This window comes from Thunnus maccoyii, chromosome 9 (assembly GCF_910596095.1).
Source record: "Thunnus maccoyii chromosome 9, fThuMac1.1, whole genome shotgun sequence".
Taxonomy (NCBI): domain Eukaryota; kingdom Metazoa; phylum Chordata; class Actinopteri; order Scombriformes; family Scombridae; genus Thunnus; species Thunnus maccoyii.
Window position 1 is genome coordinate 32,397,613 of NC_056541.1, and position 20,111 is coordinate 32,417,723.

Consider the following 20,111-nt stretch of genomic DNA (forward strand, 5'->3'; position numbering starts at 1 on the left):
GTGATCATTTGGACCACTTTTTGTACCACTTAGGTGTATTTCATCGATGAAAGGTTCAGCTACACTCCAATAAAGTGGCCCCTCCTCTCATCCAAGAAGATTGACATTGACAGTGCACTAAGTTCAGTCCGCTCAGCTCAACACACAGTGACTGACTGATGACCATCAAAACCAAATGTCATTTCAGTTTATTACAACTAAGTTATTCTTCTTTTAGAGTTCTGTAATAAAACACATTTATTAATGTGAGTTTTAATTTAATGTAACATCTAAAAGACTTCTCTTTCTCTCTTTTTCAGTATTGTAACTGTTGATTTTGTCTAGTTACACTGACAAAACAGAAGACTGGAGGTGATAGGGCTACTTTATGATGATTGGGCAGGTTCAAGGCTTTGATTGGGCTACTTTTTGTCCGTCACATCTAATGCTGCCTGTCACAGTATAGCTCATCTGTGTCATAACAAGAGAACAAAATTAACTAAAGAACATTTCAGAGGGACAAAGGAAGGTCATATTTCAAATTAAAACCTGAGATAGCCAGTGATCTTCAACTATATAGTGACTAAGCCACCTTATTTCAACGGCCCCTCCATTGAATCACTGGAGTTTTACCATGGTCTGTGCCCCATATAAAACTACAACATGAGTCAGGTTATGAATTGCATGATTTCAATGGAGGCCATTGGCTCTATTCCACTACTGCAGCCTAAAGAGTCCATACTAGGATCTCCCTAGGTAGTGTGCATTACAAAATACATGTGAATGAACATGTGAATGAATGTACAACAAACAGCATGTCGCTCTTAGATAAATGACATTCACTTGCTCTAGTACATTAATCATAAGTATTTCTAAAATCTAATATTGCAGTTTTATTACACAGTTGATCTGCTTTGTTGACTGAAAGCAGCAGTATACACAGGCCTTCGAACCACGGGTGACTGATCCTAGCGAAATATAAGACTCAGAGACAATGTAATTCTACAATGCTACTAGATTTATTATACACTTATTGAAAGCACTTAGATTAAGCTCAAATCCACAGTTAGGAAAATCAAGGCAACAGTAGAACATCAGTAGGAATTAAGAGTTCTGCTACTGGGTATTGTGCGTTAGGTCAGCTTATTGTTGTGTAAAGCTTCAGAAGCAGGGTTGGATTTTGGGGTGTTTGTTTGCTATGGTCCAAATCAGTGGATGAGCTGGTAAACTTGTGTTTTTCCCATGGTTCAATTTCTTTTCACACAGAAAAAACATTCAAGCAAACCAAACTTCATCACTAAAAGCCATGTGAGAATATTCACTCTGCTCATTGGTTAGATGTGTTGGGGGACAGGAGTCAGAACATAAACACAGGAAAAAGAAAAGAAAGTCCTGTGACCAAATATCAAGAAGGCAACACACTTTGTTGATAGTCCAGGTCCCATGTCTATTCATTCTCCAGCTAGCTGCTAGCAACTGTTGATTTCGCTTGTTCACATCCCAGAATGTGAAGCTTACCTGACTACCGGAGCCATTTAGCTCAAACTTACAGAGCATGCCTTATCACTGGGTCTAATCAAGGTCACATCACGTTCCCCCCATTCAACCAGAATGAGACCACTTCTAAAGGGAATCTGGAGGGTGTCAGTGCGATTGTTTACTGTTTTCAGATCTGCCCAAATGAACTATACCAAGGGGGAAAACGAAGAAGACTGTATGGGCATATGGGTCTTGTTCAGGTATCAAATTAAGGCAGAATTCTAATAGTAGTCAAGTAGTGTTTAAGCAGAAAAGACATACTGTATATTTATGTGAGATGTTCATGTGAAATGAAGAAATAATGGGAAAATAAATAAAAGACAGGTATATGATGGAGGTAATGCTACAGTTTGAGGGTGTTAGTCTGTAAAACCTGCAGGGAAAACCTTTTCTCCTGCCTGCTCCACCAACCAACCAACTCAGGTTTTCAGCTGAGAGTTCACTAGTTTTCACTGATGACAACAGAGTCTTTCCACCAACATTTACTTATGTGCTTCCAGTTTATGTCAAACCCAATGACTCCACATTACTGATTTACAGTCATTTCTGAATCGCTTCTATTCTGAGTATCTTTCTGTCCAATCCTCAAAGACTGAAATGCATCTCGAAAATTCTGCGAACCAAAACAGTACAACAATGGATCCAGGCAGCCGTTCACTCCTGCTAAAATCACGGATGCATAATATGCCGTCTCAATCTGCAGAAGAGCATGGCAGTGTTGGGGGAAGAACTTTTTTAGTACCACTCCCACAGTCCGTACAACATTAAGAGGCAAGAAGCACAGCCCAAATATCACCAGGCACATGCCTATCATCCTCTGAGATTTCAGCTTGACTTTTAGACCTTTAGCTGTGCTGATGTTGAGGCGAGTTAAAGTGTTCGCCAGACGGCTATAGCAAACAGCTGACACAGAGAAAGGGAGTAGGAACCCAAAAATGAACAGGAAAAAGTTAATGACAAAGTAGACATTTGTCAGATTTTTCTGGTGGATGGAAAGGCATTGACCGTTACTGCCCTCTTTACTTGAAGGGAGCATGAGGGCATAGATCAGAGCCTGGATCACCAGCAGAGACCAAACTCCTGCACACAGCTTTCTGATGAACCCCTTCCTTTTCATGCAGGAGGTTTTGTTAAAGTGCACCACGGCAGTGTACCGATGGACGCTGATGAGAGTGAGGAATATGGTGCTGCCGTAGAAATGCACACTCAGCAGGGCAATCTTGACTTGGCACAGAAACCGACCAAAGGTCCAGTCATTGCCCATGGCAAAGTACACTGCCATCATGGGAGTGACTGGGGTGGCGATGGCATCGCTAATGGCCAGGTGGAACTGCAGCATGGTTCCAGAGGTCCAGCAAGGCAAGCGGCAGCAGAAGACCCAAATGCTGAAGGTGTTGAGGAGGAAGCCCAGGAAGAAGACCAGGCATAGGAAGACGGTGATGGATGCATGCTGGTTCTCTCCTACGCAAGGCCCCGAGTCATTGCTGTTGTTCCCAAGCTGTGAGGAAAACACTGCAGGCTTCATCTTCTGAAAGAAACTAAGTTGGTTCTTACACCTGTGGAAAAAAAACACAATTTGCTACTTATATATCATATTTTGCAAGTGCAATTGTATTGATTAGATCAATAAACATACAGGATATAAAACAGCTGTATAACTCTATTATACAGCTGTCAGCTGCTGATGTCAGCAGTGGTATCTTGGCTTGGGCTAGGAGGCTACCATAAGTACTGTGTTACAAACTGGGGGTGTGGAGTGTGAATGATGTGGCCGTTTACCAGGCAGGGCCAGTCTAATGAAGAGACACTATCAAGATGCATTCTGGAAAGTGTAAGATCCAAGGCTTTTGGAGCTTGATCCATATTTGGGACTAAAAATCAGAATCTCTCTGTCTCTCACAAATCACCTGACTTTATGGAAATGCAATGCAAAACTGCTGAAGTTCCTGTGCTGAAACACTTCAGCATAGGTATTTCAAAATCTGATTTCCATAAAATTTGCAATTGTCTTGTTGACTCCTGTGGCCTTTTCAGTACCACCATCAGATCATACTTCTATTCAAGAAATATCCAAATCTATACTTAACATATTAATGCTCCCCAGAGGACAAACCCTTTCCCTTTCGAATATTGACCGATTGATCGATTGATTTTATTTATGGAATAAACAGACACATAAAAAAACAAAAATCCAAAGGATAGCATGTTAAAGTGAAAACACGTATTTTCAACATGGTCCCAAGATGTTAAAAGACAAAGAAAACATAAAGAAAAACAAAGACATTCAACATAAAAATTATACAATATAATCCTGAAATACAAATTTAAGAAATAAAAAATAACTCCCACATCAAAGAACAAGTACAGCTAAAGTAACAGTGTCATTGCGGATTTCATTATAAATGTGTTACCCTGTTCCATAAAAAAGGCTGTTCCACAACATGGCGGCGGTGTAAAAAAGGAACTTCTGGTTATATAATTCACTTGAGGTATTTTACATGAATGCACACTGGCCCTGGTATTCTAATTATGCTGAGCATGGACCATTTATACCTGAGAACACAAGTATTGAAGAGCATACCCATTGATTGTACATATGATGCAACTTGTGTTATTCTACCCTGAGCTGTACTGGCAGCAGTCTTCTGAATTCATCACTACCAACATGAGTTTTAAGGTGGATGCATTTATTAAATAATAAATAAATTTGTTTCTAAGTTTAGCTGTAAAACTACTGTTCCAAGCAGAACATGACACTGTATCAATGATGACACGAGAAGTTTCTTGACAGAGAAGTCGAGAAAGTTTGTTCTGCAAAACAGGAACTTCAGTTTGCTGGCACATTTATATAATATTTTAGCAGCAATAGATTCACAGGAGAGTGACTGTTCAACTATTATTCCTAAATATGAAACACTTATACATGAGATATAGGTCTGAGATACAATTTCAGCTCCATTACAAGAGACTTTCAACATATTTGTTCTTGACAGCTTCTTCTTAGTTCCAAACAGGATTGACTTGGTTTTACCCAAATATACTGAAAGCTTGTTATCTATGAGCCACTCTATAGAACCTTGCAACATCATGTAATTATGTACAGATAGATATGGCCCCTTCAGCATCACAGATTTGAGCTCTTCCTGTAATGTAAGAAATGAACCATTTCATAGCAGTATGTCTAAAACCCATGCACGGCAGTACAATATAATTCTGACTAAACACAAGATGTTTGAAAACCTGTTGTTAAAATTGATACCGGCTGGTAATTCCCAACATATGATTTTTTTAAAAAGTGGAACAACCCTAGCCCTTTTTAAGTTCACATTGGAATTTACTCTGACTTAAATTTAATATATGAGTAATTACACTAGAAATTACACTAGCACTATCTCTCAGAACTCTGGCTGGAATAAAACCCAAGGCAGTTGATAGACTCACCCTTTCCAAACTGCGTAGATGCAAACTGCATCTACACACACAGTGTGATTAGGTTATGTTAGGTCCTCCTTACAGAAAAATCACTTCCTGTTCTTAGTATTGCTTAGGAACTTAAAACTGATAAACTGAACTGATACATTAGAGATTCAGTATATGTATGTAATAGGTCTATATATATATATATATGAGCAGCCACATATGACTTTTCATCTGTTAATTCATAATTATGAGGAAGTGGTTTGTCATCAGTGCTTCTCAGTGACCACTGCTGCCTGAGCAATGGAGCAAATGCATCCCCATTATTCAATTAGGATGAGCAAAATTGTGGTTTTGCTAACCCACTTTTTGTCTTTTTAAAAATAATCTTATCACCACACAGTTCCTGCAATCAGGTGATTATATTTAAGCTGCTTATATCAATGATTGTTTTTCTATTTACAGCAACTGATAAAAATAAGTAATAAAAAAAATCTGACCACCCTTTGAGTTGGTTGTGGTTGTGAGAGACAGACAGACAGACTTTTACTTTTACTTTTATAGACTTAAACTGTCTGAATTAACAAAAAGTCAAAAGTTCAGTGGCACTTTAGTTTCAGTTTTAGTCAAACTTTAGATGGAATTATTTTTAAATATGATGATGCATCACTCAATTTACTGATCTCTCATCCGGCTTCTCTAAGCTGCGCTTTCATTATTATGTTTATTCTCTCAGTTTCTCATACAGGGTAAATGCTGCAAGTTTACTATAAGGGAAGTAAGGTCTAGTCATCAACTAAAATGGCCCTTTTAAGTATTCAGGAGCAAGAATCACCGTCTGAGCTGTGCATTAAAATAGTTCTTGATTTGAGATAATGTAGGTTAAAATAATCTGTTATTCATTCCTGTATAACATTACAACTACATCAGCTAGTGATGCTAATAGCTCCCAGTAGAATCTGTGTGTGGGATTGGAACTAGATAGATGTTGTGAAGTCGTTTCATTCATCCAAACTGTTTTTACTTTGTTGTAGTTGTTAGACTTTGAAGATGGCCGTGTGAGTATAGAGAATAGCAACCCTCAGGTTTAACATTGTTTAACCAGGTTTCATTATACAAATCATATGGTGATGTGTTGTAAAACTATTTCATTTATATAAATTGTTTGTCCTTGTTTAACCTTGAAGATGGCGTAGTAGCCTGCAACTTACTGACATTTTAGGCTAAATGATGATTTTATAAGTATAATTTCAAATATGAAATAGCCATTCTTCTAATAATCATTTCCTGTCCTGATCCACCCGATTATACATTGTTCTTGATGCATCCTTGGTTTTCATAGCATCCTCGATCTAACTAATCTAGACTAGTGCAGACGGCTGTTTCTTGACTTAATCCTGAGGTTAGGTAGTGTAGAAATGCAGGAAATTTGTTTTAAATTACATTTTTTTTTGTAGACCCCCTCATCAATTAGGTATCTTTCCAAGTTTGCTCCCCCATTTTAATACATAACCAGTTGCCTATGTCAGTGACTGGGCTGTGTTGAAAAAGATGTGATCATCAAGAAAGAGTCACACAATTCATAGGATAAACTGCTTGTAGCAGCACTTTTTGCATATTGTGGTAAGATTCCCTGCCTCGTGGGCAAATTTAAATGTAGTCCCTCCCAGCTGACCATGTATTCACCTCAGCAATCTAGTATCAGGCCAAACGTCAACTTTGTTTATAAATGCAGCGTGTCCTAAACCATATAGCATATTCATCCTCCGAATGGAATAAGTCTTTTGCTTTTAATGACCCCATGACCTTCTCTATCACCATCCTCAGGACAAACTAAATTCTTAGTCCCGGTGGTTTATTCTGTCCATCACTTCTAACTTTAGGGTGCAATGAACATTAAAGCCTCTAGAGGCCACCAGGGATTTAGGCCAATAGTCTTCTGGAGTAGCTGCTTTGGTTTACTGCATGATCAACTAGTGTGGTGGCTTCACCACATTGGTTTTCGGTTCAACAGAAAATAACAACCTCATGATGATGTCGTGCCAGTTTAGGCATATTTAAACTACAGATTCATGACATACAGCCTGAGTTACAAACTGTTTTTATAGTTATTATATTAATATTGTACATCAAAATGATGATTTATTAATATTAACATACACCGAATATCATGTTGAATATAGAGAAATGGATTATTTATAAGCAGTGTTCTGTTTCAAGATTATGTATATTGATAGGGGAAAAAAAAACTTTCTTCAACTTCAGCAATGAATATCTTAAATAGGTCATGGCTCTAATGTTATTTTAGTTAACTAATATGAGAAGGATAGGACAGGGATACATTGCAGTCAGTAATAACTTGGTGTTATCCTAACAGGTAGTTTGCCATAATAAGGTCAGGTTGTATTTTTTTTGTCATCAAAATGGAGAACTGATATGTCAGAGATGTATTTGGAAGGAGTGTTTAAAATAAAAGATGACATTATGGATCATTCAGGAGCACAGATAGCATATGCAGGATGTGGACACAACACAGCTGGACTATAAAATATAATTCAAGTATGTTGTATTGCATTGTACTGTGTAGTGTTCTTGCTATTTGTCCACCTGGTGGTCTCATAACCTCTACTCACACGATAGAATCAGGTTCTGTTCAGTTCCCTTATGGCTATTTTAAGAAACTTCCTGTTCTCAGTATACAGTAATTAAGGAACTGAGAAACAAATAAGAGATGTGATAATCTAAAAATGTGTGTATGCAATGTATATACATGTATAGACCAGTAAGTACATTTGCTCAAGTACTGTACTTAAGTATAATTTTGAGGTACTTGTACTTTACTTGGATATTTCCACGTTATGCTACTTTATACTTCCACTCCACTACATTTCAGAGGGAAATATTGTACTTCCTAGTCCACTACATTTATTTGACAGCTTTAGTTACGTTTCAGATGAAGATTTGTGTGCAGTGTGTAGACGGGGTCACATCTCAGAGAAAAAGTCCAAAAACTGAAAACAGATTTGTGTATCAGAACTTTGTTTTTTCTTCTTTCCTCTCCCATTAATCATCTCACGACCCCTCAGATTTATCTGCTGACCCTTTGGAGGGGCCCGACCCCTAGGTTGGGAACCACTGGACTAAACTAGCTAACTGTATATAAAGTAGTGTAAACTAGCTCCACCTCCAGCAGCTACAACAGTAACATGCTGCTCTAACACTGATGCTTCACTATTAATAATCTAACAATGTCATATATAATAATATATCAGTCAGAGGGACCAAACCACTACTTTTACTGCAATACTTTAACTACATCAAGCTCATAATACTTATGTACTTTTACTATAGTAGTACTTTACTTGTAATGGAGTATTTTTACATTGCTGTGTTGGTACTTAAGTGAGTTTTTAACTTCAATTTTCAAATATACTGTAGTTACACCACATGGCAACCTGATCAACCTTAAGAACTGCAGAGTACTTCATCCCAGTAAAATAAAGTATAATTTCTGTACATTCCAAAGTATCATGAAGATTTTTTAGGTTATAGGACATTTATATTCATACTATACTTAGACCCTTCTTAATGATTATTATGGCAGATAAAATGTCATTTTTAAATCACACCATCATCTCGGGCCAGCGGTGCTCATATGCAGTACTAGTTTGTTTGAAAAGATCTTACCTGAGTTGAAGTTGTCCTCAGTATGCTCACCCAGAAAAAACAACCCAGTTTCTATTTCACACTGCCTGCATGTGTGGCTGCCAGGGGTGTTGCCCAATGAGATCTATACACGACAGACCTTTTTCCGTTTAAGTCAAATGTTTTTCATCAAGTGACTGAATCTGTGCAGTGATGTTGTAGTGCACGTCACTTCATCTGGAATACAATCACACCACTTTGTATTTCTAAATAATCATTTATTTACAAGTTTCTTGCACTACTGACCCAATTCAAAATGTAACACACTGATAGCCAGATTACCTATGAAAATACTGTATATCTGGACAATAATGCAAGAGCACAAAGTATAGAAAACTCATGATTCCTCCCTTGAAGAAAAATAGTTGGCTGCTGGACTACACTGTCAGAGCTGGAGACAAACATCTAAAGAAACTAAACCTCCACAAAAAAAATAATCATACAACAAACAATATAAAATGTCCAGTCTTTTCAAAAAATTCATGAGCCAACTCGTGGCTGCGTTTACAGTCAGTTAGTCTCTGTGTCTGCCGTCTCAGAGAGGTGTGGTCGGGGTGGAGGCGGTGGTGGGGACGGTCACAGGGTGCAGCCCCAGATCCAGGGATGGAGTTTCCTCTGCTGGTGGAGGGCTCTTCTTCTGCGTCTCCAGCTTCTCTGTCAGCTGGCTGTGCAGCTCCTTCACCGGCTCGCTGCTCTGTGGTCATCAGAAAGCATCACACACAGTGTCAGTGCACGCAATACAGAAAACGCTCCAAACTGGTGTTGTGCTGGTCATTTGTGTCAACTGCTTTATCTCATGTTTATATCTGCCCTGTTTTAAAGCTGCAATGATTAGTCATGAGACTGAATGATTACAGCAAGAAAAAACTATTTAAATGTTAATTTGGGCACCTGACTATTGTTTTAAGACAGACTTTAAAAATTAATTTAACCAACCATTCAAGCAGGTGACAAACACTCATACTTGCCTGATATACATGAGGTATTTTAAAATGCAACGGCTTTCTGCTGTGGACTGTGGACTGTGGACTGTGGATAGGGAGACCTCTTGCTGATTCTACTCATCACTACAACTCATGTAGAAAAAAGACTGAAGGAAATAAAGCCAACCTGTTTTGGAGGTTCAAGAGTTTTCATCAAGGTTTCCATGTACGACGGCAGCACTTTGTGGTGAAGATGCAGCAACATACGGAGGGTGTGTCTGTGGACGTTCTCTTTACTGGGAAATATTCACACAGGAACAAAAAGTGTGAGGAGACATGACAGAGAATAATGTTGAAGATTCATTTTTAGTGGTGATTAGTGGAGCTTTGCAGATTTTTCACAACAATGTCGCTGAGCTCTGAAGAAGACTGACAGTGATTATGGACATGCTGTTATATTCCAGGAAAAAACTAGAAGAAACCCACCTGGAAAAAGAAGTAAGGAGGAAGCCATCAAAGACAACTGAACAAAACTCTTCTGCTCCAAACTCGTCAGAGAGCAGGGTGAGGTGTCCGGTCAGCAGGTGCAGGAAGATGTCGCCAAAGGCCATGTCATTGTAGGTCTCCACTGTGGGGGAGAAGCAGAGACACCAGTCATCCTTCCATATGTCTAATAGTTCCTACTTTAACTGGATCCCTCTGCAGCATGACACACATGAGGATTGGAATCTAAAGCTAATTAGAAGGTATTTGCAACATCAGAACCATTTGGTCAAAAAAAAGTAAGCTAAGCCAGATATTCTTGGTTGGTTGAGACATTTACCGACTGGTTTGAATCATTTATATGATTTAAGACTGTTCATATCCTTCACACAAGTGCAGATAATTTCCCTATCTGCACCCTTATGTTGGCTGGATAAAAGGAGAGATCATTACTTGTTTACTTGTGTCATCTGGCTTCTCTGTGTAACCTGGTTACTACACTGCACAGTGTCACTACTGAGGAACTGAACATTTGCTTCTCTGACAACCCAAAAACAGGCAAAAGACAGAGAGAAGGATGTTCCTCACCCAGAGCAGGTAGTAACCTCTGTAAGGCATTCTTGTTCCTCAGTTTGGCGATGTGGAGGACGTAGTAGAGACCCATTTCACAGGCCACTCTGTTCTCCTGCAGGTACCTGAGGAAGAGCAACAGCCACCGTCACAATGGTTCCTCGATGACGCCGCCATGAGGTGAGCGTTTTAGTTCTTTTTACTGGATGGATTTCAGTGAAATCTGTTTCACACATTCCAGAGGATGATACTTGAGAGGATGAATTGTAATAACTTTGATATCTCAGCAACATCAGGTCAATTTGTCCAATACTTTGGTTTATGACTAAATATTATATGTTTAGTGCTAATTAGTAAATGTTAGCTAACACGCTAAACCAACACAATGAACATGGGACACATTACACCTGCTAAACATTAGTACACTAATATGAGCATGTATGTCAGCCAATAAATGACAGGAAACTGAAGTACAGAAAAGATACGTCTTGAAACAGTATCCCTATTCTATAGTTTGTCTACCAGAGAGTAGTGACTAGTTTATTATATACAAGTTATTATGTACAGTATATATCAAACAACGCATCCTGCCCATACATGCACATTTCTTGGTCACAAATGCTAAAAAAATAAAAATAAAAATTTAAAGGAACCTTATCAGAAATGTTTGTTTATGATATGGGTTGTGTAAAGAAAAATAATATCAACCGACATATCACTACCAGATTATTTAAACTCTCAAATATCAACATGCTAGCATTATTGTTGTGAACATTTAGCTTATGTACAGACACTCACAGACACTAGCCTGGCTGTAGACTAGAATGGTGATTACAGGAGATGCTTTTACTTGTAATCTCACTGAGTCTATCATGTCTCTTCCTGTTGATCTATCCCATGTGAACTAAGTGACCTTTGTGAGAATAAGATATCATGGTTCAGCTTGTGGTTACCTCGCTAACCGCTGCTTCTGACGACAGGAAACTGAGACCCTGGTATTGAAGAAAGAAAAAAAACCTTTCCTTTTGTGTCGTGTTGCATTTCTCCTCCTGCAGGGTTTTACCTTGTGAAAGCGTCTGGCAGGGTGGTGGGGTAGGTCAGCGAGCTCTTCTCCTCACTAGGAAGCTTCTGTTCTACAGTGAACGTATGGTCGTCCACGACCACTGACATCATGGCAGGCAGGAAGCGGGTCACCACCTCCAGGTCCTGGAGCATCGGGGGAAAGATTCAATTTTGATCCAATACATAAGGATTTTATTTTTGGCAGTGTTGACTTTATGTGTGACAGAGATCCATGTGAGGTGACAGTCTATACGTACCAATCGAGGCTCTTTGAACACCTGGCTGTCAATCATGTCCCACGCCCCTTGACCCAGTGACAGCATCCTCAGAAGCAGCATCAGGTCTGGACTGTCCTGTTCACACACACACACACACAGATACGACAACTTGAGATTCTGTTGATACGATGGAGTGTGTGTGAGGGACCTCCATAGAAGAAACACTTTCATCAAGGTGGAAAAAGACGTTGCCCTTTAAAATTCGTGGTAGCTGTCGTTGCTAAAGTGGTTTGACGGTATGCTCACTCTGGGTAAAGAGTCCTGACTCAGCAGCTCTTGCAGGTTCCTCATGATGCTCAGCACCAGGGTGTTACAAGCATATGGGTCACACAGGATCATGGACAGGTCCCTGGAAAGCACAGAACATCTCCACTGATTCGCGTATTCCAACAGTTCTGCTGATTAGCCATCTTCAAACCATCCCCTCATCTCTTACCCGAGGACTTGCTCCTGTCCTTTCTTGACTCCGTCGAGAAAACCTTGCAGCTCTCTGGCCCGCTTGCCGTCCACAAATTTCTCACGGATGCAGGCGTCTAAACACCAAGTGAACTATTACAGGAATACACGATGGAGAAAAACATGTGACACAAAGTTAAAACAGAATGACAAAATAAAGACTCGTTATTCTCATTGCTCTAAGGTTTCAACTTGTCTAATCTAATCTCTTTTCCCCCCAAAAATACAGGCAGATGTTACTACACTAACTCACCGTCATTATTTTCTGTCCTTACCTTATGGCAGGGGTCTACAGAGCAGATCTCGCTGATGTCAAGGTCATGAAGAGACATCAGCAGCTCTGCTCTCAGTGTGCAATAGTGGACGTTTCGCGTTCGCAGGAAGAGCGTTCGTAAAAACTGCAGCACCATGTCGTACAGCTTCACGTTCTTTCCAATCATCTGGGTGAGTTTCAGGACCACCTGCAGTGTACAGACAACAGGAAGAGTTCACAGCTGCAACATCACACGCTGGGGACTGGATTTTCATAGACTTTGTTTAGTATTTATCAGATATCTAAACCGATGACCGTGACCCACCTCGCCTTGGCGTCGGGTCTTTGGAGAAGGGCTGAAGAAATTATGCAAGATGGAGAGGTCGCTGCTGAACAGAGCTGCCTCCTTTTCCACGATGTACTGCTTGAGGAGCGGTGACACTTCATCCCCGAAAAGAGCCTGGTTGTCCTGCCAGATCTGCCTTTTCACCTCCACAGCACACACCTTGTACAGCTCTTTGTCAGCCATGACCATCTTCAGTTTCTTCTCCGGGACCTGCAGGAAGGAGCGGGCGGTAAAGATTAAGGCAGTTTCTCCCCCCCCCCTTTTCTTATCCTTATCTTTTGCAAAAGCAGTTTGAAGATTTTGGTTCAATTACTTGCTGTGGAGTGACACATCTCCACCACTATTGGATGATTTGCCATGAAATTCGTTACAGACATTCATGGTCCCCAGAGGATGAATCATTATCAAGCATGATAATTCAGAATGATTCAGCTGCAGTAATGTGCTGCATGATCAGCTGTCAGTCTCCATGTAGCACTGATAATGCAGGATCACACTTGCCAAAATGTTACCTGTCAGCCTGTATAACATGCTTACAGCTATTTGTTATATATCTGTTGTGGTGTAGTTTCATTAAATGTCATTGGTGTGCTTAAAGACAATATTAAGCTATGCAGATTGATTTTATAAGTTTATAAGCAATAAGGGCTAGTGGGATACAATTTGTATTGGTGTAGTTATAACCTCATGAACCATATTTAATCACACTGTACGTATAGAGGCACGGTAGAAGAATCATAATCATATACTGGAGAAATTTGAGTGTGTTTGTATTACATGTCACTTTGCTTGGGTCTGCATTAAAGTCTTCACCTTTTAAAAAAAATACCCTCTGGAAGAGATCAAGAAATAAGGGTGTAAAATGACTAAGAATAACTTATAAAAATAAAAGGCCAGAAGACAACTGAGCAATAATGGTGTAAAATGATTCCCAATACTTATATATAAGAATTGGATATAATCAGGAAGAATTATGCCAGGACATATCCACAAACAGCTCAAAACATGGTTTGAAGAGTTTTGACCAACAACAAGTGACAGAGATAAAAGCAACATAATAATTGGTCAAAAATAAGGGAGGGTGGATGATAAGGTGTGGCCTAAGCCGACCCAAGGACATAAAAACAATGCCCCAAAGAAAAACCTTTGGAGCGATTTGGTTCTTTGTAAAAGGTGCTACTCGTTCCCCTTTTCTTGCCGGCAATAAAAGAACACTTTGCTGTTTGGACCTCTGACTCACTTTTTATTATTAAGAGAGAGTTTTTTGCTCTGATACATTTTTCTGCAACAATTCGACACAACACTGTGTGAACACAAACCAGACCAGAACTAAAAACACTGTGTCCTTTTTTTCTTGGTCCAGACCAAATGAACTGAATTACAGGTGTGAAAGCATGTCGGCATGGAAACACTGTTCAACCTGCATTTGACCCCTTCATATAACAGCAGAAACCGCATCCTGCCCATTCTGTAGCTCCGTATACTTCACTACAGAGCCACAAAATTATAAAATACTTTCAGTGCACGTTATTCTCTCTCTTCTGTGTTCTTATCAATGATAAATGGTACAGACAACACATGTTGCGACTGTTTGCAACCCCAACATTGAACTGATGTGCTTGAATTTAAGACCCCTGCATCTACCTAGAGAGTTTGGGGATATCATGCTCTGCACTGTCTTTGTTCCACGCAGCAGGAACGCTGCAAGTGCAGCTGCTCAAATCATCGACTGTGTTCACCAGCAAGTATTATGCACCCCTGAGGCCCCAATTTTCATTCTAGGGGACTTCAATCGCTGCAAACCTGAACTGTCACTTCATCAATATGTTAAATGCAAGACACAAGACGACAGAATTCTAGACAAATGTTATGGTAACGTGAACCCCTGCTGTCAAACTCCGACCATAATACAATAACGTCATCCCCGCTTACAAAACTGCTCTCAAATGTAGCAAACCACAAACCAAGACTAGAGACAGCATAGCGTCTCTCAACTGAGCAGGGTTCATCAATCATGAGATTGATATGGAAAATGCCACTGAAACTGTTACTGATTATATACAAGCCCAAGTCAATCAGTACTGGTGCCCCTCAGGGTTGTGTTAGCTCCCCGGTCCTCTTCACACTGTACAAGAATCCACCCTGAGATATCAGTTCATCAGCTTACCACTCTGAAACAAAGAGCTTTGTGCAATGGTGTGACACTTGTATGTGAAGAAGACTGAGGAGATGGTGTTTGACCTGAAGGCAGTGGGTGACCTTCGGCCGGTGGTTCTCCACGATGTATCCATCACTCAGGTCTGCTCTTATAAGAACCTCGGGGTTCATGTGGATAATTTGCTCAGCTGGAGGGTCCATGTTGAAAGTCTCTGCTCTAGACTTCAACAGCGGATTATATATTTTAACATAAACTTAGACTCTATGAAGTTGAGCAGGAGTTCATGTTACTATTTTAACATAGAGTATTAAAGAGTATTATGAGGCCTGCTATGGTAACTTGACAGAACAGTTCATTCCTGCCTTTGTCCATTAAGCTTCTCAACACTAACATGTGATGTAGATGTTGGCCATGAGGGTTGTGCAATATATCTTTTTCTGTTTTTGTTTCCAGGTAGTCAGATAAATATCATCATTAACTTAATTAAATTCATGTCCATCCCTTATGGAGACACCTACAGGCTATATGTATGTTACTCTGAGTGTAAACATGTTAACATACTATAAGAGAACACACCTTCGTAATATTGTTCAGCAGTGCTTGGCTGGCATTAAGCTATTCTGAGTTTAATGTGTCTTCAACAGGAAACATATAGTGTGAAAAAGACTTGCCTTGGGTAGATGCTTCAGCACCTGCATCACCACTGGCTGAATGGATGGCATTTTGACCAGAGGAAAGCTCTTCTCCAGCAACTCTTCAAGCTTCCCATATCTGTACGTGGATAAAAAAAAAAAAAAGACACACACTAGCATCTGAGCTGGGTCCTTTACAAAATGTTTACTCAAAGTCAAAACCAACTGATGACGCACCTGTCTTCGTCCTTGCCCTCTGCAATGGTAGCGACTCGCTCCATCAGCTTATCTCTGAGCTCGTCGAAGACGGACTGATGGAACTCCAGCCGAGGCGTTCCGTGGAGGTCCAGGAAGGGAAGAGCAGACTGGAGGGTCGGCAACAGGATGCCGTTTTCCATCTGTAATGCATCAAAGCTTCATTAGGAATGAGTTCATCTACATACTGCTGAGTCATAAGCTGAAGGTTTTATACTGTATATTTGGACTAACACATGGGACCATCTTAAAAATAAGACACTACGCTTAAATCCACTGATATTACAAGAAAAACTTTATTTAAGACATTCATTGTTCAAGACAAAAACGTAAAAAAATAGGAAAACATAAAGAAATGCATTAATATAGCCTATATGGCAGCTTAGTATATAATAGCAAACACAAAGATAATGTGTAAAGATCATGAAACTACTTGTATATTACAGGGAACGCTCTCCTTATTCAGCTCTCTGCTAAATTATGAACACATTGTTTTTTAGATTTTGCTTGTATCACTCAGAAATTTGTCCCTTTATGAATGAGCCAACTTTGTCAACCAACTGAGTATTCTGAGCAGTACACAGGTGCTGGTGTCCTTGTGTGGATTTTCTATTTAACTCTTATTAGTTCATATATTACTAAGCATTTGACTCATTTGCCTATGGAAGGGAAGTGAGAGGGTTTGCACATGTGGTATTACTGTGCTTCTATGGCTGACGGCTAGAAAAGCGTTTTTGCAGAAGGTTATGATGTCACAGTGAGGTTGACCTTTGACCTTTTGGATATAAAATGTCATCACTTCATCATTTTATCCGATTAGGCATTTGTGTAAAACTTTGTCATAACTGCGTATGAACTCTTGAGTTATGGCCAAAAAAAGTGTTTTGTGAGGTCACAGTGACCTTGACCTTTGACTACCAAAAAATAATCAGTTCATCCTTGAAGTCGAGTGGACGTTTGTGCCAAATTTGAAGAAATTCCCTCAAGGAGTTCCTGAGATATCAGTTCAGTGCTTTGCTGCCTCTGAACCAGGATGGCTTGCAATCATTGATGAAGCTATGACTTCTGAGTCGTACCAACACATTCTCAAGGTATCCGTCTGTGAACTGAAGCTCAACAGAAAGTGGGTCATGCAGTAAGACGACAACCCTAAACCACATAAGTCGTTCTACCAAAGAATAGTTAGAGCAGAAGAAAGAGAACGGCTGAGTCAAAGCCCTGACCTGAATCCTGTAGAAATACTGTGGAACTACCTGAAGCAGGAAGTTCATGCAAAGAAGCCCACCAACGTCTCTGAGATGAGACTGTTCAGTAAGGAGGAACCCGCTAAAATTCCTCCGAGCAACAGTTACTGGAAACGTTTGGTTGAAGTTATTGCTGCAAAAAGGGGGTCACACCAGTTACTGAAAGCAAGGGTTCATATACTTTTACTTTTGGATAATTTTATTTTTTTTGTCTCATTTGTTTAATTGGGTTCACTTTATCTAGTTTTAGGACTTGCATAAATATCTGATCATGTTTTAGGTCATATTTATGCAGAAATACAAAAAATTCTAAAGGGTTTGCAAACTTTCAAGCAGCGCTTTAAGTGTAAGAATTAAATGAAAATATAAAATCATTCAGACTGTGTGAAAATGTTGATGGCTCTGAGTTTAGTGGATGTTAAATGCTGTGAACGAGAGCAAGTAGCAAATGTCTATATAGCGCCCCCTCCTGACAGATAGAGGAACCTGGCAATGTTGGAATTTATATTAAAACTATATCAGGTGTAATCAGTACATGCACACATGGTCATTTCAGACAACCTAAAGATAGATCATAGTGAGAAAATACCCCGACTTCTATGCAAATCATATCTATACTGGTAGAAAACAGCTTACGCCACAATGACGGCAACCAGTTACTATATGCCATACATATGTCTGGTTAATGTTCTGCGATGTAGCGTCTTATATGATGTAATGTGTGATCGCATTCTGCTAATAAATTAAACATAAATAATACAAAAATAATACAAGTATTATTTTGTTAATTGGCTCTAAATTTCTTTTATGGATAAGTCAGACTGGTTATAGTGGCTAGGCTAACAATAGTTAGCTTTGGGTGCATCATAAAGGACATATGAAATGACTTTACTGTCATTTAAAAAGCATCACACATATGCCAACAACTGAACGGATGAGAGAAACGTATACATTCCTTTATTTATGGCACTATGTTGTCCTACGTTGTCGATAAAGACAAAAAGTATACAATTATGGCAGTACTTGTTGTAAGACTATGAAATAATATACATGTAAAACTAAACTAAAGGGAAGTCATATTCTTTCATTGCATTTTGTTTACCATGACTTTAAGGGTTTTTATATTACAAAGAAATTCATTAGATTTAAATATGTTACTGTTGCCAATTAAATCATATCTAAGGCAGAAGTTCTCATGACATGATAGAGCCACTACTATCAACTAAGTGAGTCACCAACCAAATGCTTTTCTCCATCAAGTCCTTGTTATACCATGATTTGTTTTTAATTGTAATATATCTCATATTCCATATTAGTGTATTATGTGGGGTGAAACTGTGATTGTTATATTGTTCCCAATATAAAAGGCCCTGCTGGTGAAAAAGGGATAATTTACCTGGGAGTCTTTGAATATTGAAGTCACATTTAAGTAAAAGTTCTATACCACCCAGTCTTTTGAATATTTCTCTAGGAATATGGTACCAAAAGTTATTGTTGTTCAGAAAAGATTTTAAAATATAAAATCAAAATCGATAGCTTGTAGACCTCCATCTTTATGGTCTCCACGTCTGCTTTCTAAACATAGAGAGTTTTCCTTTTCAAGATATAATCAAAATGAACTTGATTGATTTTGAACAGCACCATTTAGAATAGTTATTGAGTATGAGATAGAGCTGCACCTGCCGTTAGGAAACTATATGTGCCGGTCAAACGGGAGCAGCATACCACTCTCGGGAACCACTGGTGGCATCCCATCATATCATCAGACCATCAGACACTTTTCGAACTCGGCATAACTCATAAAATCCCGAGACAGGCTATAACTGCACTGCCAACTTATAGACTATGGTTTGCTTCCAACAGTATAAAAAACGTTGCGAGAGCTGAATGCTTCCTGCTGAGCACAGTTTAACTGACTCACATGTTAAGCGTAGATGATTAACACAGGTGAGTATCGATTCAAGTAAAACTGATTAGGCTTTTGAGAGGTAGTTCTGTTTAGTGATTTCAACAGCTGCCGTCACCACGACAACCACGACGCATTCGGCGTAAAGTCACCAGTTAACATGGTCACTCTTTAAACCGAAACACCGGGCGCAGGGAAGCATTGAAACTTAATCGTGGGCTCATCAATATGATATTATGCTGCTTTCATTCACTAAAGACATTTTCTCTCAAATTCAGAATATCCAGCATTTTACCGGCTTTAGTAAATGAATATATGGAATACTGTGATAATCTTATTCTGATAACGTTAGTCTTCCATGGCAAGACTGCTATCATTGGACTGAAAAACGACAGAGGCAAGCAGCTCGCTAAGACTAGCATTACAGAGTCTAATATTATTTAGGACACTCGTAACTCTTACTCGAAATATCTTCTTGGCGGCTATCTGCTGTTTAGCAAACACCTGGAGTAATGTTAGCGTTACCTGGAACTGATCGATGGCTTTCAGAGGCTCGGTGCAGTTGGTGAGAGTTTCTTTAAGGTCCTCGCCGTTGGATATCCCGAGCTCAGGCAGCCCCGCGAACATTGTTGCTTCCGTTTAAACATCAACTTCAAGATTTATGCTTAAATAAAGGTTCTAGCAGCCGAAAAGGTAACCGTTTCTACAAAACGCACCGACACATTAGTCTGTTCGCTGTCAAAGCAAACTTCCTGTGTAGCAACTTTGCCGACGGCTCGTCAGAAACACCAGCGACGAAATGGTTCCGCACATCGCTTCATACCGCCTCATGCTACTACTGAGATAAAAAAGAGAAAAAACTTCGACTGTAAAGTACGACTTACCGCCGTTTTTAATCGATGGGC

At 39.5% G+C, this 20,111-nt stretch overlaps 2 protein-coding genes across 2 annotated transcripts; both read right to left on the reverse strand.

The window, feature by feature from the left end:
- Positions 1-969: 969 nt before the first annotated feature.
- Positions 970-8,637, reverse strand: LOC121904382 (P2Y purinoceptor 4). The gene is made up of 2 exons (XM_042422096.1): positions 8,623-8,637; positions 970-3,074 (listed from the first exon to the last, which is right to left on the reverse strand). Exon 2 carries the CDS (start codon positions 3,041-3,043, stop codon positions 2,045-2,047), a length of 999 nt encoding a protein of 332 aa, XP_042278030.1. The 5' UTR covers positions 3,044-3,074; positions 8,623-8,637; the 3' UTR covers positions 970-2,044.
- A 197-nt stretch (positions 8,638-8,834) lies between these two features.
- On the reverse strand, positions 8,835-19,961 carry nelfb (negative elongation factor complex member B). Its single transcript, XM_042422094.1, has 13 exons — positions 19,732-19,961; positions 16,039-16,199; positions 15,841-15,940; positions 12,991-13,221; positions 12,688-12,873; positions 12,393-12,505; positions 12,203-12,305; positions 11,936-12,031; positions 11,680-11,822; positions 10,635-10,741; positions 10,050-10,191; positions 9,751-9,859; positions 8,835-9,334 (listed from the first exon to the last, which is right to left on the reverse strand). The coding sequence occupies exons 1-13, from the start codon at positions 19,831-19,833 to the stop codon at positions 9,176-9,178; spliced, it is 1,752 nt and encodes a 583-aa protein (XP_042278028.1). The 5' UTR covers positions 19,834-19,961; the 3' UTR covers positions 8,835-9,175.
- Positions 19,962-20,111: the final 150 nt, after the last annotated feature.